Here is a 23,899-nt window from a genome sequence, read left to right on the forward strand (position 1 = left end):
AATGGAGTTCGTACGGGGCTTCCACACAAGCAATGTTTAATAGAAGCTGCATAGGGCCAGTGAACGGTGGACTGCACCCAACATGGGGTTGAAGGCTACACACCTGTCAGCCAATGGCAGGATTAGAGGTCAATTCAGACATGCAACAGAAGGAAACAGGGAAATGGAGACAGAGGACACCAGGTCTTGGTGTCAAGGGCTCAGTCTGCTGGGCAGAATATCTTACCTCCTCCCAATATCTCTTTATTGCGGACCACACATCCCATCCTTTCATGTGATGCTGAGAGACATGCAGAACTTTTAAAAATTCAGAAGGGAAAAAGGAACTCTTATTTTCTGCCACTTTGGCAAAGTACGGCAAAACAATCTTCCTTTTAGCTGACCTTCATATTCCATCTTACATGGGCATCAAGTTCCTCCTTTCAGGAACTGCCAATGCCACGGGCCTCTCCAGTCAGCCAACAGCAACTGGAAGGTGGAATATTTTCAATGGCCGGGGCAGGGAAGAATTTGTTTTGATTGTTCACAAGACAGGAAACAAACAAAAAGGCCAGTCCAGCCAGTTCAGGGCAGGTGCTCCATGCAACAGTTTGGGAGAAAAAAGACAATGAAGACCACTACTTCCATTTCATACTTCACGAAGACAGGAGGAAATGGCCTAGAATCTTGGATTCCCTTTCCAAAAAAACAAGACAGCTTTGAGTAAGGTCCTGTGTAAGTGCAAACTGTTTGCAAAAATGAAATGTGCTCCAAGGATTGGCACTTTTCTTACCACTAACCTTTAATAATCCCCACCACATCACTGGGGCAAGAAAGAAAGGAAAACAGTGATGCAGAATGCAGGGTGTGTTGCTATTGGCTTGGTCTGCTGGGCTTGGTATATCAGTAGCTCCCCAAAAGGTCTCTCCTTTGCAGATATTTACAGAAGCATCCATAGCAGTCAACTGGACTGCACTTAAATGAATGAAAAATAAACGTATGAAACCATATTTTTCCCATTCTGTGGAACACAGTAAAAGTGTCTCCTGTTCCTTTCAGCACCTAAACTAGATACATTCATCAGCTCATGAAAAGGCATTGGCATATGGTTTGAGGAGACACGCATTCAAAGGAAATGGGCCTATGTTACCCAATACTTTCCAAATTAAATAAATACCCCTGTCACTGTATATATTTTTTGAAGGCCAAGGTGGAAGCAGTATGAATAATTTTTCTCATGTACTGCACTAAGCCCTTTGGAAGACCCCTACTTTCACCAGGGCCAGTTCTTTTTATAGCACCAAACACTTCCTTTTATTTAATACGGAATCCTTTAAAATGTTATTGGCTTCCCATAGCAACCGTCTCCATTTGTGTCTGCACAGGTGATTTAATAGAGTTAACAAATTTGCTTAGAGGGGAAGGATTGTGTGTCATTTAAGTTGAACAAATGATTACAGGATATGCAGGTTTAGCGCTTGATGGGTTTCTTCAGCTGCAGTTGTACTGAAGGGATGGGAAAATTCCTCAGCACTGAGGGCTGCTTTGTCACAGTGGCTTGTTCTTCTATGCACACATCTATTAGCATAATTGGGAAGTGTGACCATTAACATACTGGGAATTGTTGGGACAAGGCCCTTCTCATTAGCTAACTCTTCACCAAGCTGCAGTCAAATTTTGGATCCTAAGCTTTTAGTAAACACTGGATTTCTGTCTTAAAGTTTCCTACAGAAACATAAGGACTAGAAATTTACCTTATAAAACAATGGAAGCAAAATGGTAGACCACATGACACCAAGTTCTCAGGTTTGACATCCCCAGGTTGGGATGGGAACAGACTTACCTGAAGTCCTGAAGAGATGCTGCCAATAAGTGCAGACATTACTGAACTACAGTGGGCCAAAGTCTGGGAACTTTCTGTGTTGCAGGGCGAAACTGCTTCATATCTGGCCTTGGTCCACTTCTTAGTTGCAGTGATAAGATGGACAATATGGTCCAAGGGAAGAATTTAGCACTGATAATAACAAACTGTCCGGTGATATATTAAAGCAGTGCTTTTTTCTGGGGGGATGCAGGGGGACGCACACCCCCTAAACATTTTGTGAATCTTTGTACTTTTGTCCATTTACTGTATTTTCCTACCCTGATTTGAACTATAAAATGGTGATTTTCTTGAGTCAGAATGAGAGTACTCCTAAACATTTTTAAAGGGGAAAAAAGCACTGTATTAAAGTCTGTATTGCACTGTAAGAATTAGTAGGGGATGAAAATTGACACCACAATAACTTATTAGTCACTGTGGTGTAAACCACTGAGCCTTGGGCTTGCTGATCGGTAGGTCGGTGGTTCGAATCTCCGCGATGGGGTGAGCTCCAGTTGCTCAGTCCCAGCTCCTGCCAACCTAGCAGCTCAAAAGCACATCAAATGAAAGTAGATAAATAGGTACCACTCCTGCGGGAAGGTAAACTGCGTTTCCGTGTGCTGCTCTGGTTTCGCCAGAAGCGTCTTAGTCATGCTGGCCACATGACCCAGAAAAACTGTCTGAGGACAAACGTCGGGTCCCTTGGCCTGTAAGGTGAGATGAGCGCCGCAATCCCAGAGTAGTTAGCAACTGGACTTAACTGTCAGGGGTCCTTTACCTTTACCTTTTTTTAAAGGTAGGATGGGACTCTGTTGTTTCATGACAGTACCAATGAAAATTAGAAGTTCCACTCTCACCAATGGCATCTATTAGAACTGCCTGCTTGAGTTAAGTGCATACCCACATGGGTAATACCTTAGCACAGAAATGGGCCGCTCAGGGGCAGGTAGAAAAAATAAATCCACTTGGAGGTCCTAACTTGACCTAGAGTGGCCTACTAAGGTTAACATTTAACAAGCATCCAGCCAACAGCAATTCTCCTTTACAAACATCCTAGCATGGTCTGTATTTTTCCTTGGCTGGGCAAATTCTCTCTCTCACACACACACTTTCCTGTCAGGCTGTCTTTACAGTCACTGGTTATTTCTATTCCTATTCAGACCCAGGAGAATGAAACACAGACTGTGATTAGGTTTAATTAGACACCTGTTTAAATCCCATATGTACTAACGGTAGAATAAATCCAATTGCCTCTCAAGCTCAAATGTCTATGAAGGTACTCTGGGGTGGGGTATGGGGAACCTAGCCTAGGCCCCAATCCAGGAAAACAGTTAATATAACATACTATACTTTAAGCGTATGAGTAGTCCAAGTGATGTCATTGTGAAAGTGAAGTACATAGTTAAGTGCTTTCCTGGATCAGGGCCATAATACATAACAACTAAGTCACTGGACTTTAGGGTAAGTATCCTGTGAAAACAAAAAGCCAGGACACCATTACTCCTGGCATTAAGAAACCTATTTGTGAGGGACTTTTTTCTTCTCCTCGTGCATGTATAATTCACTGATTTGACTGTCAGGCAAAACAAACCTCAGTATTAAATAAAAAGCATGAGCAAATGCTAAAGGTAACGTCATGGTTGTAGCAGCAAGCCCTCATAAAAGTCAGGAAATTTAGAAAGGTAAGGTTTCTCCCCCAAATGTTAGTTCTGCAGGGCTGAGAGGACCCAAGCTCACCAGCTGCACTATTGAACTCAGGGCCAGCCTGCATGTTACTTTATCCTTGTGGGTTAAGGATAGAAACTCTCCATGTAATTAGGAGCACCCGTGTGGCTAAGTGCAAGAGACGTTACAGCCAGGGCACACAGAGTTTCCACGCAGATTCCCAAGGGGGATAATGTAATACGCAGACGAGCAGCTCTTAAATCCTAATCCTAACTGTTTTACTGGGAAGCAAACCCCACTGTATTCAGTGAGGGTTTACAAACAGGTAAGAGCACATAGGACTGCACCATTTTGACTCAATCCTGTGCATGTTTACCTGTGAAGGAAGTCCAGCTGTGACCTACAGTCCTCCGTCCCTGCTAGTAGGTGTAGAGAGGACTGAAGCCTTTGTGTCTAAACCACGTTTTTAGTTATTTAATGTAAGAAAGAATGAGGTAATTATGAGTGTAAATGCAAACAAAGCTTAATAAACTTAAAGGCTACAGAATCACAAAAGCAGCATAAAACAATTAGCAAGATTAAAATGTATCCAAAAAGCTTGAGGAAATAAAATAAAAAGGTCTTTGGTGCAAAATATATATGGTAGGGACCTAGCCAACTTCTCCTCCAGCAGTATATCCTAAGTCGAGGGCCAAATACCCTTTCATTTAAAGACGCTGACTCTTGACAATACCAGGGATGGTCAAACTGTAGATTATGACCCTGATATCGGGATGATGGTGATAATTTATTAACATTAAATAAACATGGGTGGGGGGAGTAAGAGAAATAACTTAGGGCATTTACACTTAATACATTATATTAAAAGTACACCTACTTCTGTATAAATGCTTGATGCTCTTATACAACTGACAACATCTATTAATGCTCTGCTGATTTCCCCTATTTTAAACGGCTGTAAATAATTGCCATAAACATCTGCATAGATTTCCACTGAAAACAGTAGCAGCATTAAGATAAAATCAATAGTGTAGTTATTGTTTGAGGGATGTAAAACTGAAGAACGGACAAAATGGTCTTAGTAAAATATGCAGGGAGAGAAGATAAATAAAATGAACCAAGGAAGGAGAGGGAGGGAAGTCGTTGGAAATTTAATGATATGTTAAATGTCTGTTTTGTTTCTAGAATTGAAAATTCAATAAAAAATATAAAAAAACAAAACAAAAAACATCTGCATAGATTTCTCCTCCCTGGGCATCTAAAATGCTATCACTGTAATTTGGCACATAAAGATTGTATCCGGAAATGTTCCAAAGCCATTTTTAAAGAGGTGGCTTGTTACTGTTTTTCCAGTTCTTGCTATAATCATTATGACTACCTCTAAAATATTTCCTATTGTATTTCCCTTTTATTTATTTATTTATTTCATAAAATTTATTTACCGCTTGATTGTAAAAAAAACAACCTTAAAGTGGTTTACAAAAAGAAGAAAACAAGAAAATTATTGGTGAAAACAACAAAAACAATGATTTAAAACATTCAAAATTTTAAAACCAGCACATCAGCATATTTCCTTTATTACACATTTCCTGGAGACCTTTTAGAGAACAGCTTTTGCTGTAAATGACAACAGATAACTGGTTATATTTCATACAGTTCATATTCCTTCCATTAAACTTAGGATTTTATAATCCCATCATAGGTATGGAGGATGCTTTTTACTAGCACACAACAGGCCATTGCCTATAGATATGCTGTCCCTCTTTACACAAATCAAGTGTGGAGCAGCATGCAATGAGAGAAAAAGCCCCTCAAAATATACACATGGTTGTCCTTAGTATCTAGTGGTAGATTCTTTTAGTTATGAGAAAGAAAAATGACTTCCCAACATTTTGTTGCCCAGGGAAAGAAATATTAGCATAGGCCATCAAAATCCTATGATTCTGAAACACACATGGAGTAAAATCATATTCATCACTTGAATTCATCACTGATGTTAGAAATTATTTCAAAAACTTGATATCACAATAAGGGGCAATGAAGAAATTGCAGTAGATCATCATTTTCACATTCAATTTTAAATGTTGCCTTGTTTGGTGCATGCGCACACACACACACACACACACACACACACACACACACACACACCCAAGGCGGATATATACTTGAACCTGCCCTCTGAAAAGAGGTGAGTAATTGAATTTAAAACCACAAAACTCACATCAAATCAGTACATGATGTTTGTTAGTGTATCTGACATGTTTGGCTAGTGAATGTTCACTCAGTTTTTTATTTTATTTTTTTAGTTTGGGGAAAATAGAAACGTTTGTGGTGAAGAAACCCCTATAGCTTTCCTTTCTGTCAAACCAACTCCGCTTAAAAAGAAAGAAAAAGTTCTCTGCTCAAATTAAAAAGACAGAGCTGTTTCATAAAATGTTTAACGTACAGAGTGATGCTTCTGAGCCAGATGTATGTCTTTCTCGAATCGGCATGCTGTGGTTTTTCTTACCATGAAAAACTTAAAATAGGCAGTGTTTAGATAAGGCAGACGTCAGGAGCAGTGTTGTCTCACTATTGTAAAAACGTCGCTCCTTATAAACGAGCTGTATTGCTGCCTGATGGGATTTTTCCTGGCTGGCTTTTGAAAAACCTAAACTAGATTGAATCATCACAGCTGGCTCTAAAATATCAAGAATTAAATAAGTATTTTATGAGCATTATAAGAGCGTGAAAGTTTTAAGTAGTTAAATAATGGCAGTGCTTGGCAAGTGTTACGGGAAAGATGAATGAATTTGGGACGGGTGGTATTAACGTCTATTCTGTCTTTGCAGAGAAAGATAAATGCAAATGGCAAACAATATGGGACTGAAATGTAACAAAAAGCTGATTTCATTATAACTTATTTCCCTCCATGGGGGGAAGCAGAGACATAGCACAACTGAAAGCATTTGGCTGTTAGGCAGCCACAAGAACAGCACTGAATGAATTAAGGTGGCAATGAGAAACCTCTACAGCTTGCCACTGGTGGGTTATGTAAGCCCTGGGGGATAATGGGAGGCTGCAAGGATGCCAGTAAGAAAGTTCAGATAATATGACACAAGAGCTTAAAGGTGTTTCACTTCCATGACATTAAAACTGCCCTGCGCCTTGAATATGCATTTAACAATGCTCTTGCCATTAAGATGCACACATTATCGTATTAACAGTGCTATGAAACTTACATACAAAGTAGTTTACATGGACATATAGTTAAACCACAAGCTTGATTGCAGTGTAATAGTATTGCTTTTGATGTATGGAATGGCATTAAGCCCGTAAGTGTAGTTTTCTTCTTCTTTTTTAAGCTTCTTGTCTCTAGAATCTGTCACTAAAAATATAGCCGTCAGTTGCCTGGAAGTAGTAAAGGATTTGCCTGTCTTGATTCTGTCATTCAGGCTCCAGTGTTCAATCAGGCTTACAGTCACCAGATTTTCTGAACAAGTATCAGACACACAGATTTGGGCAGCCCATGTTTCTCTCAAAGCCCAGTGGTTCTGGAGAGGCCACTTGGAGCTAGCCAGCTGCTCTTCCTCACCAAGGAGAAAGAAGAGGAAGCTAAGAGGATGGCCAAGCGGGCAATTTAAATAGTTTGGGTAGAAGAGGGAAATCCTGCTGAAATCCTCTTTCCCTTTTTACACTTAGCCACCCAGTCAGGGAGCAGGAATAACCAGTAGTGCCAGACAGGGCTGACAAGCATCCCAGTACAGAGATTGATGCCAGTAACCGGGGTGGGGGGTGGGGTGGGTGTGGATAGAGTGGTGCCGAGGTTTCAGGTTCAATCCCCATATGGGACAACTGTGTATTCCTGCATTGCAGGGAGTTGGAAGATCTGCAGAATCCCTTTGAACTCTATGAAAATGGGCTTCTTCTTAGCTATGAATTGAAAGCCTGCCTGACGTTCATAATCTTTTAGGAACAACATGGCTATGATGGTTATTATGAATTATTTGGATCTTGAACTGAGTAAAATGCTGCTCAAAATGTTTATATTCGTATTCTAGTACTCTTGAAGAAAAATTCAACAAAACCAACCACCTCATCCAGAGTGTTATTCATCACTTCGCCGTACCCAGCTTAAATGCTTTATTTAAAGTATGGAAACCTTCAAACATTCTGATGACTTTCAAAACAGCTTACTTAAAATATTTGTGTGACTGTGGAAAAGGAATGGAAGTAATCCCAGAATTCACTAAGCAGCCTTTCAGCCTTTCCATATCACAATATCTCTTATTATTATTAATAGTTTTCAGTGGAACGTTAACAGTATAAAATTCTTAACATGAATTACCATAAGCACTTTGTTACCCCACTAACATTTCAATATAAATGCATCACATAACCATAAACAACCCCTGAATCAAATAACCACAGATCTTGGTACATTTAGCAAAAAACATTATTGCAAACATCAGCAGACCTTCCGTTAAATAGAAAGGACAGAGGGAAGAAAAACAAGGACAGTTAAGTTATTAGGCAAGTAAGGCCCAGTCTGATGGATAGGATATTCTAAAACTGGCAGCAATGTTGCCTTAAATGTTGTTGTTTTATCTCTCTCTCTATAACATTTTTTCCATTAGGGAAATAATCTTGTTAGCTACATTTCAGAGTCAAGTGAGAATATGGATTTATGAGCTTGTCATACAATACAATTGGCAACTTGGTTGCCTGTATAGGACTAGAAGCCATTCAGTCCTATACAGGTAACCAAGTTGCCAATGAGATTTTCACAAGGGTTTTTTTAAAAACAAAATAGTCAAATGGTAGTGAGCAAAAATACATTTTAAAACAGGAAGAAATCCCATACGTGGGATGTTCTAACCAAGAAGGCCCTACCCAGTTGTCACTTGGAAATGGACTGGTAGCCAGCTGAGTGAAATATGATACAATATCAGGACATTAATTTAAGATTTTGCATGCATTTTTACATCATTGAGTTATCTTATCTCTTCATAGATATAATAATGTGCCTGGAATGGTTTCTTGCTGACACTGGTTTGGTGAGTGTTTTCTTTTCTTTCTTTTTTAAAGGTCAAATCACCAAAAACTGAATTCCTGCTAGCCAACAGAATGGATATATAGATGAAGAAATGGTTTTAGATACCTTTGCAGTGCAAGCCTTTAGACATTTCCCCTGTGCATGCTATGCGTCGTTGTTGTGATCAATCACTTAACAGATTATGACACTCTGAATTGTACATGAGATGATCAATTTTGTTATTACCTATGGAATGAAGAAATAAATTGTTTTCCCATCTATCAGCTTCTTATGGCATGTAGATTCGCTCACTGTTAACATGCCTTTATTGCCTTGTGTCTTTAGCCACAGATGCCGTTGGACAGCACTAATTCAGGCAGCCATGTTGGGAACAAGGTGGCTGGAATGAAATGGTACAGATGGCAATGCTTTTACAAGTCTTTGATGCTCTTTGAGATACATGTGTTAATTTACAGTTGTTAAGCAGAAGGTGAAAAGCCGTCCCCATAGCAGTTAAAGCCATTCTTAATGCCAGTAGCAGCTGGCAGGGACTGTAAGGAAGGGACTGTGGAAAACATGACGTCAAACAAGTGAGGCTAATTAACACCAGTTTCCCAAATTAGAAAGTCTGCAATAGCTAGAATTTAAAAATAACACCTTAATGATTTCTAAAAATAGCAGCTGACTTGCCATTGAGTATCATGACCTCCATTAAACTTGGAGCCTGTTTCCTGTGACTAATGGCGTAAATCGCATTTACCTTTTATATTCTATTCTCTTTGGGATTAGCACTGAAGCTTAAGGCCTGACCTTGAAAGGCCTTCTCATAAAGACCTAAGATGAGCTCTCAAATTGTACACAACGCATGGTGCATACAGGTATGCATACAGGTATGACAGGATGTTTAATTAACTGAGAGAAATCAAAACCAGGAGTGTACCAAGGATGGGTCTCTGTACATGAATAAAAGGTCAAGGACAGAAACTGGAGCATCAATGAACTGAAATTAAAAGGCAAAGAGGATGATTTGGCCGATAAGACTCTGGATTAGGACACAAAAAGAAAACCTCAAGTCTTCTTTAGGCTTCTTGCATAAATTCAGGTAAGGAGGCTAATTTCCCAAAGGTTACTTTCCCCATTGATTAAACGGAGTTAATAGTACTGATCTTATAGGGAAGATTCTCCTATATAATTTATATTTCTATTTGTTCATTTGTTTTATATTTCTCTGAGTCCACCAGGGTTTTTTTAATGGATACCCTAGACAAAGAGCATATAGATGGAGCTGGCACAAAGAATGAGAACCAATGGTAGATATAATATAAAATATATAAAGGCAGTAAATGTAATGCCCATAAGCCTTAGGTGCAACATTAGGTGCAGCTAAACCCTATTGATTTCAAAAGGACTTAAAAGTGCCCAACTGCGCTCTTGAATGCCTTTGTTGTGTAGACAGAGATGTTTGCAAATATTTCTATCATAGGACAGGGAAGCTCCTGAGCTGAATACAATGGAACCAAAAGCAGAGTGCACCAAATTAGAATGTTCTTCTGGCAATTCTAAACACACACACACACACACACACACACACACACACACACACGTGCAAATATCAGTATAACATACATGCAAATGTTATTGTGCTGCAGTTAAAGAAAGTAAGCTATACTGAAAGAAAAACCATCAATGAGCAGTTTTAGTTCACATGTACAAGAGTCATCATATCTAGTGATGACTGTATTTTACCTTGACACTTCCATTTTATTCATGGAACATGACTATTAAGTGTCTTATTTAACATTTGTTGCGAGTGACCGAGAAAGCAAAATGTGTGATGCAAGATTATTCTACCTGATATCCTGCAGCACTATTCAGTGATGCCATCCAATAGGACAGGCATAGGCAAACTTGGCCCTCCAGATGTTTTGGGACTACAACTCCCATCATCCCTAGCTAACAGGACGAGTGGTCAGGGATGATGGGAGTTGTAGACCCAAAACATGTGAAGGGCTGAGTTTGTCTATGCCTGCAATAGGATATTGGATTTGGCCATTGGAGATCTGGATTCTACCTGTCTTGTGCAGTGTAAGTTTATGGTGTATCAAGCCTTATGAATGAAATATAATTCTAAATTTAATTTGCAATGTACAGCAATCTATAATAGAGATTATGGATGGCATCAAACAAAGTACTGTATTTTTTGCACCATAACACTCACTTTTTTCCTCCTAAAAAGTAAGGGGAAATGTCTGTGCGTGTTATGGAGGGAATGCCTATGGGTGGCATGCCTACGGATTTTCCTCCTCTAAAAACTACGTGCGTGTTATGGTCGGGTGCGTGTTATAGAGCAAAAAATACGGTAATTCTGTTAGCACAAGAATTTCCATTCACTTAGCAGAACTTCCCTTTCTTCGCTTCTCTCCGCGCTTTCCCAAAATCTGATCCAGAGGGTTGGGGTGGAAACTCAGAACAGATTTAGGGGGTGTACATAATTATATAACAAAATCTATAATAGAGAGTTTATTAAAAACTATCCTCCTTAAATGAACAGTCGTGAAACAGGCCCAAACAAGCACAAAACTTTAAAGGCATCCAGAACAACATCAACAACAGCAAAAAAAACCTGGACCTGTTTGACTGTAATTTGGTATACTTTATCCATTCTGGAGAGGCTGCTATGTCTGCACATTTCATCTACTCCTGTAAATAGGGGGGAACATTGATATTTCTAAAAAAATGTCAATAGTAAATGGGGCAGGGAACATTGTCTTTTTTTCTTGTGGACTTGGCCTCAGACCCCAGTCCAGCTCAGACAGCTGTTTTCTGAAGTGTTGAATCGGGGTCTGAACTGAATCATCTGGTTGGTGCACAGATCTATTATTTTGCTTATTTTCCCCTTGGATCCTATTTGGATTTTGACTCAACAGTTACTTCATGTTTTAACTTTCAGAGTTTTTGATCACACTCTTTCTCTCACACAGCTTTTGCAGGCAGCTTGCAAATGAAGCATTAGCAGAGATCACTGAAAATAAGATTTACACAGGTGGAAGGGCCTCTATTTCTTTCATGGTGTTTCAGCTTGAATTTATTATAGGATGTTTTCTATAACTGTGAAGGTACCACCTCTCAGAAGCTGCATGATACACATCTGGTTTCACATGCTGTCATCTAGATTAAAGCCATAACCGGAGTCTCCATGGGGGCTAATGAAAATTATTCCCCTTCAGGTTCCTTTATTAAAACAACACCATCTCAAGAAATAGTGGAAAAAGGAACTGTAATCCACTGTGCTTTACCCTCTTCTAGAAGCCTTTTTTTTTTTTTAATTCACTTTAGTTGCTTTTCAGTTTGAGCAAACACAGCATCATTGTTTTTGTAATCCTGCTATGACCTTTTGGAAATGTTTTTATCCTGCAAAGTAGCTTTTAGGCTCCTGCTTCATAAATCTTTTCTCCCTCTGTTCCATAGGAATTTGAGAGCGTTCTAATCTTGCTGTTGTTGTTGTTTAAAGGAAATAGGTATTTTAGAAAGCCTGTTAAGAAGACAAAATGTTTCTTTTAAAGTATTTTTCAGTGTTATATCTTATATGGGTGTACACACACACACACACACACACACACACACACACACACACAGTGTTATTCCTCATGGAGCAGACAGGGCAGGTGTAAATAACAAGAAGCAATTACTTTCCCACCGTTTTCACAGAGCGCATTAAAGTGGGTTAAATATGCTAATAATCACACTAACTGCCTCTGGAATGCACCTTACTGGTCACTGGAGTAATGCACTCGTATAATGTTTAACTTCTTGTTCCGCAATTACTTCTTTATTAGGCATCCAGAAGGTGTCAAAGCAAACCTGCCATATATCTCCCGGGAGAGGCTGTGCTTTCAGAAGGAGCCCCAACCAAGATACTGCACCGAGCGGTATAACCAGGACAAACATTAACATGGCCAGCATGGCTATTCAGTTACTGGGCTTCTTCCTGAGTCTTCTCGGTCTTGCTGGGACAATAACTGCGACCATCCTGCCTCACTGGTGGAGAACGGCCCACGTGGGGACCAACATCATCACGGCTGTAGCGTACATGAAGGGTCTCTGGATGGAATGCGTTTGGCACAGCACTGGCATCTATCAGTGCCAGCTTCACCACTCTCCGCTGGCTTTGCCTCGTGACCTCCAAGCAGCCCGTGCCATGATGGTGATTTCCTGTGTTCTTTCCACCTTGGCCTGCGTGGTTGCTGTTTTTGGCATGGAGTGCACCCGGTGCGTCAAAGGGTCCTCTGCCAAAAACGTGTTTGCTGTCTTGGGCGGAGTCCTTTTCATACTGGCGGGGCTCGTGTGCCTCGTCCCTGTTTCTTGGTCAACCAATGATGTGGTAACTGATTTCTACAACCCAATGCTGCCCCATGGGATGAAGTATGAGATCGGGCAAGCCCTTTACCTTGGCTTTGTTTGTGCTTCATTGAGTATCATTGGTGGAACCATCCTCTGCGTTTCATGTCAACGTACTGGGAACGATTTGACCTACCGCTCGCAGCCGAGGAGTACAAGGGCAGCTCCAGCCTACAGACCCCCAGTGGCCTACAAGGCAAACCACACCTCATCACTAACTTCTGCTTCTCACAGTGGTTACAGGTTAAATGACTATGTGTAAGTTCTCTGGGATCTACTTTTATAATCTCAGTATGTGGGGTGTTTTCAAGGTGGTGTTATTAATGTACAGTCATTTTCATACAATGTTTACCTCTGGTTTGCTGTTCATGTAAAGAATATGTGTAATTTTTTTAAAAAAAATGCTTTGAAACTTCCAATTAAAAATTACGGACATTTATATTCTAGAGCATGTAACTTTTTTATCAGTGGAATCATGGTCAGTATATGAACTTCTGCTGTATAGATCTCTGTTTCCATTAAGGTTCAATTGACGTGCTTTCGAACTAGTAGGTTGGCAGGAGCAGGGACCAAGCAATGGGACCTCACCCCGTTGCGGGGATTCGAACCATCGGCCTTTTGATCAGCAAGTCCTAGGCTCTGTGGTTTAACCCACAGTGCCACCTGCGTCCCTCTGTTTCCATTACCTGCTTCAAAAGAAAAAACCCCACACACAAATAAGAAGAAATAATACATAGTCTGAATATAGCATATCCCATAATAATAATAATAATAATAATAATAATAATAATAATAATAATTAGTATTATAATAGTTTACTAGTTACTTTTTGTACAAATCTCACAAATTTGTACAAATCTCACAAATTTGTACAAATTCTAAAACAGTCTATATATACCTGAAGGAGTATCTCCACCGCTGTCATTCAGCCCAGACACTGAGATCTAGCTCCGAGGGGTTTCTGGTGGTTCCCTCACTATGAGAAGTGAGGTTACAGGGCACCAGGCAGAGGGCCTTCTTCGTAGTGGCACCCAACTTGTAAAACACCCTCCTATCAGAAGGAAAACAGATAAACATCTATTTAGAAGACATCTGAAGGCAGCCCTGTATAGGGAAGTTTTTAATGTTTAATGTTTTATGGTGTTGCTGGAAGCCGCCCAGAATGGCTGGGACAACCCAGTCAGATGGGTGGCATATAAATAATAAAATTATTATTATTGAGGAGAATTTGAGGCATGTGAGCCAAAGAAGCCAAATATGGCCCTCAGGATTCTCCCTAGGCCACAACTTTCCCAAGCTACATCCCTCACTAATCCCACTTTTTTAAAAAATAACTTTATTAAAGATTTTCTTTGTTTACAAAAGCACATGCATTGTCTCTTTCTTCAGGTTGTGTTTTCTACGGATCAGTTACATTTGTTGTGAGACATTGGTGTTATATGCAGTATAGGGTTGGTAAGAAAAGAGGGGGGGATGGGAGAGAGGGGGTGGGGTAGTAAAGCTTATGTTCTTTTACTTAGTGTGTTTTAGGCTGGCTGGTAGAGGCATCTTGCTAGTTTCCCAGTGGTTGTGCTGACCTCCCCATCAACCTCACCCCTCCTGGTAAGCAACAGGGACCCAGCTGTCGGGAAGCTAGGGTAGCTGCTCTGCCCTGCCTAGTGAGCCCTTTCTGTTGGCAGGAATCTGCCCTTGAACTCTGATGATAAGCATCTTCATTGCCTGAATCAAGGATAGAAGGGGATGTGTGTGGAGAAACTAGCCTACTGAACAATGGTAAAATTCTGGTTTATTGAATCTGTCCACTTAAATAGAAGGTTTCTCAGAGGAGAATGTGGTCCTCTGGCTTAAAAGGCTCGCCAGTCCTGTTCCAAATGGTTAAAAATAAATCTGATAAATGGGGCTCAAGTTAGAGAATTCTAAACTCTGGACAGTCTTCCAGTGGGTTTCTTTAGATGGCAATATTGTTTAGCTGACTTAAACATGTGCCATATCCATCCTACTGCATTTGGAAGCCTTCCTGCTCATTCTACTGAGTGGGGCCCCCTGGACATCAGCCCCAGAGTCCTGCCCGGATGGTGTCTCTATGTGTAAATGACTTCCTTCTTTCTCTCTCTTCTGTAAGCCCTATTTAATGAGCTAATGTGACCACCAGAAGATTCATTTACTCATACATTTAATGGGGTGCTTTTTTTCTTTTGCAGAGCCATTGGAAAAATTGGTGCCTGATCATTTACTGCAATATTGTCCTGTGATTTGATTCCATAAATGCTGCCACACTACTGGGCATAAGGCTGCTTGATGTTAGTATGAAAGCACAGGTGATGGTTGGTGGTGAGACCCAGACAGGGAACTTCCTCCCGGGCAGGACAAAGAATTGCTAACATGTGATCTATCAGTTTCGGTTTCTCTTGCTTTCTAATATGTCGAGTCTTCAGTTTGGTTCTCTACATTTCCACAATAACAGGTGACTATTAAGGCAATATGGATACTCATATTTGAAGAGAATATGAGATTCAAGGCAGGGCTGTATGTTATTAGAAACATCATATCTAACTTAGTTTACCTTTCTTCACTTACCTTTCCAAAGATATAAGGCACTGTGGCTGAACGTATAAAGTTTAATTCTGAACTGGTGAAAAGTCACAATATCTCTCATCAAGTTTATTGTGAATCCTGTATTCATATTGTGTGCCTTTTTCTTTCTTCAATTTTTTTTTTATCATCTAATTGATCAATAGTGCATTAAAGCTCAGTTAAACTGGTTTGGCAGTTCCTGTCAATTTCATTCATTATCTCCCAGACTTTTATTTAGTTCCGGAAAAGGCAAGTCTGCAAGAATAACTCTGCAGTTTACACCCTCCATAACTTTACAGTTCCTTTTATCAGCTGAATATTGCCACAGGAAGCACTTCATTTTGTCTCAATGTACCATGTGAGTTTACAAACATTGAAAGTAGAGTTCATTACCACTGCTGTTGGAAAGACGATACATTTTGTGGTCATGTGGTCAAAGGGAAACAACGTTAAAGACTTCCATCACTCAGGAGGATGTTCCATTTATACTACCTGTTCATGCTTTCTGTACATAGGAGTGATTAACCTAGAGCCCAACAATATCTAGAGGGCTACCACTGGCATCATCCTGGACTACAGACCATTCTGTAGGGGTTGATGGGAGTTAAACTGCAACATCTGTCCCAATTTTTTTCTACAAAGTGGATTTTATTCAGGAAAACCATGTAATATAGAAACTCAAGAGTTCTCCTCAGCTCTCCTTTAGAGACAGGAAGTGGTTCTTCTCTCTAGGGTGAAAAGAGGCACTCTGAGAAAGTGTGGGAGAGCTTTACTTCACCATTAAGGTGTAATGGGAAGTTTCCAGTTTTGACACACAGAGTTAACTTCAGCTGCTTTTGGTAGATTGCAGGTTTAAAAGTTACATTGCCCAGCTATTTTTCTCTGTGTTTTTTAAGTGAAAAGAAAATTCATAATTTAAGGAACATGATTGCCAGTACCAATGGGCCATATGCTGGAAACACTATAACTAATACTATATATTTCAAATGTAGCTGTAACGGATTATTAGCATAATAAATACACACATGGACGTAGCTGATGAAATCCTAGGGGTGGAAGAATGCTTTTGTAAATGTGGCCCACTTGTAAAAACATTCGCTCACACAGTGAGTGTCAGTATTGAGCAGTGAGGAAAAGTATCAGGTAATCCACTAAAGGTGAACCAAAAAATTTGACATGAAATTAACTGTGAGGCAGCCCAGATCAATGAAGTGGGAAAGATACTTTTTTGTACTGAGACTACACAGGATCCAGGTGACGAAATCCCAATGAGAAGATTTGCACTTCAGGTGTTATTATTATTATTATTATTATTATTATTATTATACTGTTGGGCTTAATTGTACTAATAATTTACAACAGGTCAATGTTTAACTGAAGCAGATTCATCTGCTCCTTAGCGTATGCACTGAAACAGATGAAAATATAGCTGTGATAGGAACTAGTGCTAGTTCCCCTAAACACATACAGAGTGCAGATGCTCTCCACAGAGTAACAAGATCTTGTGCATCATGCATCAGAGAGAAAGTCTTGCAGGCCAGTTCCTTTGCTTTCTGCATCCCCAAGGGCAACAACAGTGGCTCAAGACCTGGTGTAATATACAGTATACAATTCATGATGCACCATTTCTGTAGGGTTGGGATGGCCCAGCCCCTAACAGACCTCATGTTTCATTGAGTGATGATGGTCCTCTCTCAGAATTTTGGTTTAGTTATGTAGCAAGTGCTGAATTTGGAGTTACAGATACTCCCACCCATTGCTGAGGCTGAAAATCTATAATTACCTACCAGGGGTTATGGTAAGTCCCACTATGGGAGTTCACTGCATTTTTAGTAAGTTATTTACACCGATATGTATATCCACTTTTATGCACACTTTCTCTAAATGTAATGCATTTTTGTAACACCTTTTTTTAAAAACTGCATTGCAAAACTTGGAAAAGGATATCTGCATTTCAGTCTGTATATTTTTTTCAGGAAGTAAACATCTGGTAGACTGAATTTCTCCCCTCCCCCTTTCTATAGAAGTGCAGGGGCATACTTAGGCGTTGGTCAGTTGCCCCCTCCCCTGAAGGGCACAGTCCCAGGGGGGTGCAAAAATCATGCCTCTGCACTCTGGCTTGGAGTGGCTAGGAGCCTGCCCATCTGTGTGGTCAGACAGACCAATGGAGGAGAAGGAGGAGCAGAGCAGACCTGATCCTGGTGGCTGCAGAGGAAGTCACTGGTGGCGGGGCATAAAAGGTGACACAAAGCAAACTTTTCCAGTTTCTGGTCCATGGTCTTTCCTGGCTTCAGAGGTGCCAATGCATCTCCTTGCCAGCGGCGCAAGGGACTGAAGGGGCAGGTTGTGGGTGCCGATACATCTCCCTGCCAAGAGCTCTAGGTATGCCTCGGTTGAAGTTCAGCACTCTCCTATTCATGTCTACTTGTAATGAAGTCCTACTGTGTGACTGAGATCTAATACATCATTAACAATCCATCTGGAAAAATATATTTGGAAAGTCCTAGTAATGCTTGCAAAAGCGTTTGTTGTGCATGACAGTGGCACATTCTCCACAAAAAAAGCTGTTTGCAACGCTTGCTAACTTGCTTGGAGAAGCAAGCAGTGCATATGGCGATGAGGCTGCTGCATGGACCTGCTAGCACTGATAAAGGAATGCAAAGGAAAGGCCGAAGTTTAGTGTTACATACGGGAAATTGTAAAGCTGAGTAAAGTAATGGACAGTGAGTGAGCATTATGTAATGCAGTGGTGAGGAACCTGTGTCCCTCCAGATGTTTTTGGATTCCAATTTCCATCAGCCCCACACAGAATGGTCAATGTTCGGGAGATGGAATTTAACAACATCTGGAGGGTCACAGGTTCCTTATGTAATGCACGTTGGTTAGGATAACATGCTTCTACTTATTTGGCTTGACGGTTGCACTTATTTACATTACGGAGTGAAAGGAGGCATGTCATTTCCTGCCATTTATCTCACCTATTAAAACAGTCAGGGAATGCCACCGTCTAACAATGGGTTTGCCAAGTCCAAACATGGGGATCCTACTGGGCACTTTAAGAGCTCAGAGGCAGCCTGCTGCCCAGCAGTCCTGAGACGTTAAATCTCACAACAGAGCACATGCAGTAACATTTCAACATGACAAGAAGGTGGAAGTGCCTGTATATAAAATATAAAATCTCTCTCTCTCTCTCTCTCTCTCTCTCTCTCTCTCTCTCTCTCTCTCTCTCTCTCATTCCTGGATTTGCTAGTTTGGGCTGCATAACAAGGTGAAACTATTCCCAAGTTATGCTGGCAAATTTCTAATAAAACTTGATAGTAAGAAAATACAGTAGACGTAAAATAAGCCATGATGAAAGGAACAGATATTTCAAATGCCTCTGGGTTAATAGAAGTTTTATTTCTTAGTGAGCTTGCTTGTCACTCATCAGATATTGAAAAAACTGAATGTGGAAAATTCCCCCTACAGAAGTTAAGCAATGCCTGGAGGCAGATGGTATTTGATATTTTATGATGTCAAAGGCTCTCTGCTGGAAAGCATTCTGAAATACCAGACAATGCACCATTGGAAACCTCTGTGCATCTCCCTCCTGCCACTTTTTTGTTTGTTGATTCGAAACACGCACACACATTGTGGTGCAATCCTATGCATGGGTAATCAAAAGTAATCTCAATTGTCTTCCATGGAGCTTCCTCCTAGGTGAATATATGTAGGGTTGCAATCTATAATTAAGTACTTTGGTAATGATAATAAACGTAAAAGGTAGGTAGAGGACCGCTGGACAGTTAAGTCCAGTCAAATAAATCTGCTCAATGGACTGTTTTGAGGTTAAATTAGATATAGATTAACTACTACCCCAAACCTTTTTTTTTTAAAAAAAAAAAAGCCCTAGGACATTCAGGGTACAGTGGTACCTCAGGTTAAGAACTTAATTTGTTCTGAAGGTCCGTTCTTAACCTGAAACTGTTCTTAACCTGAAACACCATTTTAGCTAATGGGGCCTCCTGCTGCCGCTGCGCAATTTCTGTTCCCATCCTGAAGCAAAGTTCTTAACCTGAAGCACTATTTCTGGGTTAGCAGAGTCTGTAGCATGAAGCATATGTAACCTGAAGCATATGTAACCCGAGGTACCACTGTATTTTGATTCATCTACGTGTTTAGTTCTATAGAGTCATGGGAAACAGAAAGGGGAGCAAGCAGAGATGAGATCGCTCTGTGCCCCTTGCCTTCGCCCTATCTGAAGGCAACTACCTGAAGCAGGGAGCCTTTTGTATCGTCAAAGCTCCCTGTGTGTTGTAGAACCACAGTTCTAAAATGTGTTGGGAGCCTCCATGGATACAGAAGGCTTCCTCTTCAGATAGCCGCCTACTATGTGTTGGAAAGTGATGATGGGATGGAGCTATTGCACTCATTCCTTACTCCCTGTGTTTACATTTCCCTATTGCTAACAGCTGCATGGGGCTCTGGTAATCAATGACTGTAAATATTTATTATTAGGATCACTGCATTTGGTACGCAAAAGGTAATATTCACCACGTAATGTATGACTGTAAATATACATTGATTTATTTAAGGAGCGTTGCCTTTCTGTACCAGAAAGGTTATTTCTCCAGAAGGTGAGCTAAATTATCTGGGTTTTGTTTCTAATCAAATCAATTTATTCCAAGTAGCTGTGAACATTAACAGTAGGTTAATCACCGATTAACCAGTAGGTTAATTGCAGAATATCACAGAAGTGCAGCTGATGGCTCCTATTTCAGCACAGCAAGCAGACAATCTGAATGGAGTATTAACTACCTGCTGTGCTTGGCTGGCCTCTTTTTCTTAAAATAAATAACCCTATGAAAAAGTCATTAACAGAATATTTGGGCTTGCTGTAGAAAGAAAATTAAAAGTATCAAAGTAACGTCAAAATTTTAACAGCCTTCCTTATTGCAGAGGAACAGGCATCCCACAGCTGTTCATATTGCCTGATGTGCTTTAGCCAACTATAATTGCAGCCCAACATTTCCTCCTTAAAAGTGTTCCTTGCCCAGGAGCCGAGCCAAGTACATTTTGGACAAGCCTAGGGTGTTAAAAATATGAATGTGCTCTTATTGGAGCAAACCTGCATGTTTCATATTAAATGTGCTCATTGAGAAAATAATCCTGCAGAGTTTGTCAAGATGATAATTACTTTGGCAAAAAAAGAGAAGGCCACCTTGCCTGGCCTTCATCAAAAATGGACTCCATTTACCAGAGTTTAATGGAGAGGCCTTGCTTGAAATGGACTGTGATGCATAAACGTTGCTGGTTCCTATTTTTAATATTTATGGTTCAACTGCCTGGCAAATTATCTGGTTCCCTCAAGGGGCCCCCTTTGCACAGGGCCTACTTCAGTCTACAAAGGAATAATGGTTCCACTCCTCTGTGCCTGCCATTGTAGAAGGCCTGAAAGATCAGGTTTGATTTCTATTTTTATTTCACAGTTGTGGTTTTTTTAGACGTAAGGACTTCCAGATATGTTCATAGAATTGTAGTGTTGGAAAGGACTCTCAGGGTCATCCGGTCCAACTCCCTGCAATGTAGGAAATTCAGCTAAAGCATCCAAGACAGATGGCTATCCAGCCTCTGCTTAAAAACCTCCAAGGAAGGAGAACCCACAACCTCCTAAGGGATGTTCTTTCCAAAACACTTCAGAAATTGGGAAGGGATGGGGGAGGAAAGTGGGGTTTATTGATTTGTTTGTTTTGTTCTTATTATGTACTTTGTGTTTTTATCATGTATTTTTATGTTGTGAAGACATCTGTGGACAAAGGTATACAAATTTAATACTACTACTACTACTACTAATATAAATAATATAATATAGCATTACCAAAATGTGGATCATGGATTGATCACCATCACCATCTCCTTCTCTAGGCTTAAGTATAGCAGATCTGTTCACATGCTAAAGGCAAAGAGTGACTGCAGAAGATAGTTGGTTCTTAGAGATGTTTTGCAAATGTAGACATCTGAGGAAAAATATATCATGTGAATTGGCAATACAGTGGTACCTCGGGTTAAGTACTTAATTCGTTCCGGAGGTCCGTTCTTAACCTGAAACTGTTCTTAACCTGAAGCACCACTTTAGCTAATGGGGCCTCCTGCTGCTGCCGCGCCGCCGGAGCACAATTTCTGTTCTCATCCTGAAGCACTATTTCTGGGTTAGTGGAGTGTGTAACCTGAAGCGTATGTAACCCAAAGTACCACTGTACACATATTACACTGACATGTGTGAAATCCATCAAAGGGGAAAATGCCTTTGAGTATAACATGAACTGGCTCAAGTCACATGTATTCCCAGATTTCCCTGGCCATGCCAACATAAAATAAACCATTGCTTCATTGTTTTCTGAAAGTTTCCAACATGCATTTGGTTTGCCAGCAACCTTGTGGGGCACAACCCTAAAGAAAAAGCCCAGCCTTTCAGTTACTGAGGAAACAAACACTATAAATTTAACTACAGAGCAATTGTGTATTAAAAACATTTTTAAGCACAGTGGAACAAAGCAATTGTGAAATGTTTGAACAACTGTGAATTGGACATTTCTGACTTTAAGGCCTCTTTTAAGAAGTAAAACAGTGCAAAGATAAAAAAAAATGTCAATTTTGCTGGCCCACTTGAAATTGCAGACATGTTGGCTACAATATATATACTTTGGGGGTGACTTTATATATATATATATATATAAAGTCACCCCCAAAGTAGCATGTAGTCATAGTCTTGCATTAGATAAGCTTTCTAGTTTGGTACACCTAGGATGCAACTTAGAACTACAATAGTTGGTGGCAACATTCAGCTCCCATACAAACCCCCTAAAGCCGTATTCCTGTTAAACAGTGACACCCAGTGGCCAGATGCTATTTACACACCCACTTTTCTCTGCATTCTGCAAACATGTTGTCTGTTTTTGATTAAGGAATGCCATGGTATTTTTTAAATGCACATTGTACAGAGACCTGCTTGTACATTTTATTATACATGGACAAACTGAAATAGCTAATGCCATAATGGGAAAAAATTCATAACAGCAGCTTTGTCCATTTGTTGTGGTTCAGTAAAGTCAAAGGAAAAGGAAGAGAGAGCACTGGCAGATTCGCCTGCAGCTGAACCAGCCCTGATGTTACTTTTTGCAATGTTATACTGATCTATTAAGTACTCCATATTCTAGCCGCTTGCATGCTTTAGGACAGGAATGTGCAAGCCTGGAACTAAAGGAAATAAATGATGTCAAGATAAAGAAATCAGCAAGCCACAATGTTCTCTTGGGAGCGGTAAATTACTAAATAAATTACCGTAATTCTGTTTCTATACAACATTGGGTTTTTAATTGTAAGCTTCATGTTTTATTTAATGCTTACTATAAGATCATTTGAGAACTAACTGTTCAACTTTACAGTACCTTTTACATGTGGGTGCAGTAACCCATCAGTAGAGCAGCTGCCACATTAATTGCCCTGCCTGTTCATTGCAATTGGGGTGAGAACGTAATAATATAATAATCTATTATTTATTATTTATATGCCACCCATCTGACCAGGTTCCCCCAGTCACTCTGGGTGGCTTCCAGAAAGGGCAACTCCCCCCCCCCATTTGATTCCAGTTTATTTATTATTGAGATATATTACCCTTGGGATGCGGGATGGCGCTGTGGGTTAAACCACAGAGCCTAGGACTTGCTGATCAGAAGGTTGACGGTTCGAATTCCCGCGATGGGGTGAGCTCCCGTTGCTCGGTTCCTGCTCCTGCCAACCTAGCAGTTTGAAAGCACATCAAAGTGCAAGTAGATAAATAGGTACCACTCTGGTGGGAAGGTAAATGGTGCGGAAGGTAAACGGTGTTTCCGTGCACTGCTCTGGTTCGCCAGAAGTGGGATAGTCATGCTGGCCACATGACCCGGAAGCTGTCTGCGGACAAACGCCGGCTCCCTCGGCCTATAGAGCGAGATGAGTGCGCAACTCCAGAGACGTCCGCGACTGGACCTAACGGTCAGGGGTCCCTTAACCTTAACCTTACCCACAGTCACCCAAAAGTCTCAGGGCAGTTTAAAATCATATCTCTAGTTAACATAAATACACCTATTGCACAGTTTACTATCTGTGCAATAGGTGTATTTATGTTAACTAGAGATATGATTTTAATTGCATTCCTGCATGTTTTCATTAAGTCTAACTTGATTGATTCTGGATGTACTCTAAATAATATCTCTCTCTCTTCATGATGTTCTCAGTTTACCTCATGCATTTAATACTGTATATGAAAACTTGTTACAATATTACAGCCAATCAAGCATAGTGGAAGTTGTTAGAAACTGAATATATGTAGCAGCAGCAGCAGCCATTGAGATTCAACTACAGTGTACCTTGGAAGTTAAACGGAATCC

General features: G+C 40.4%; 1 protein-coding gene across 1 annotated transcript; it reads left to right on the forward strand.

Moving 5' to 3' along the window:
- Window positions 1-12,430: 12,430 nt before the first annotated feature.
- Window positions 12,431-15,192, forward strand: CLDN14 (claudin 14). The gene is made up of 2 exons (XM_081196979.1): window positions 12,431-13,175; window positions 15,119-15,192. Exons 1-2 carry the CDS (start codon window positions 12,472-12,474, stop codon window positions 15,141-15,143), a joined length of 729 nt encoding a protein of 242 aa, XP_081053105.1. The 5' UTR covers window positions 12,431-12,471; the 3' UTR covers window positions 15,144-15,192.
- Window positions 15,193-23,899: the final 8,707 nt, after the last annotated feature.

Source organism: Podarcis bocagei (genome assembly GCF_964188305.1).
Source record: "Podarcis bocagei genome assembly, chromosome: 6".
NCBI lineage: Eukaryota > Metazoa > Chordata > Lepidosauria > Squamata > Lacertidae > Podarcis > Podarcis bocagei.

What these genes read in the sequence shown, in the direction of transcription:
- CLDN14 (XM_081196979.1), top strand. Translation starts at nt 12,472, where the DNA reads ATGGCCAGCATGGCTATTCAGTTACTGGGCTTCTTCCTGAGTCTTCTC. An exon ending in TACAGGTTAAATGACTATGT is followed by an intron (nt 13,176 to 15,118) that starts GTAAGTTCTCTG and finishes TTTCTTTTGCAG; the next exon opens with AGCCATTGGAAAAATTGGTG.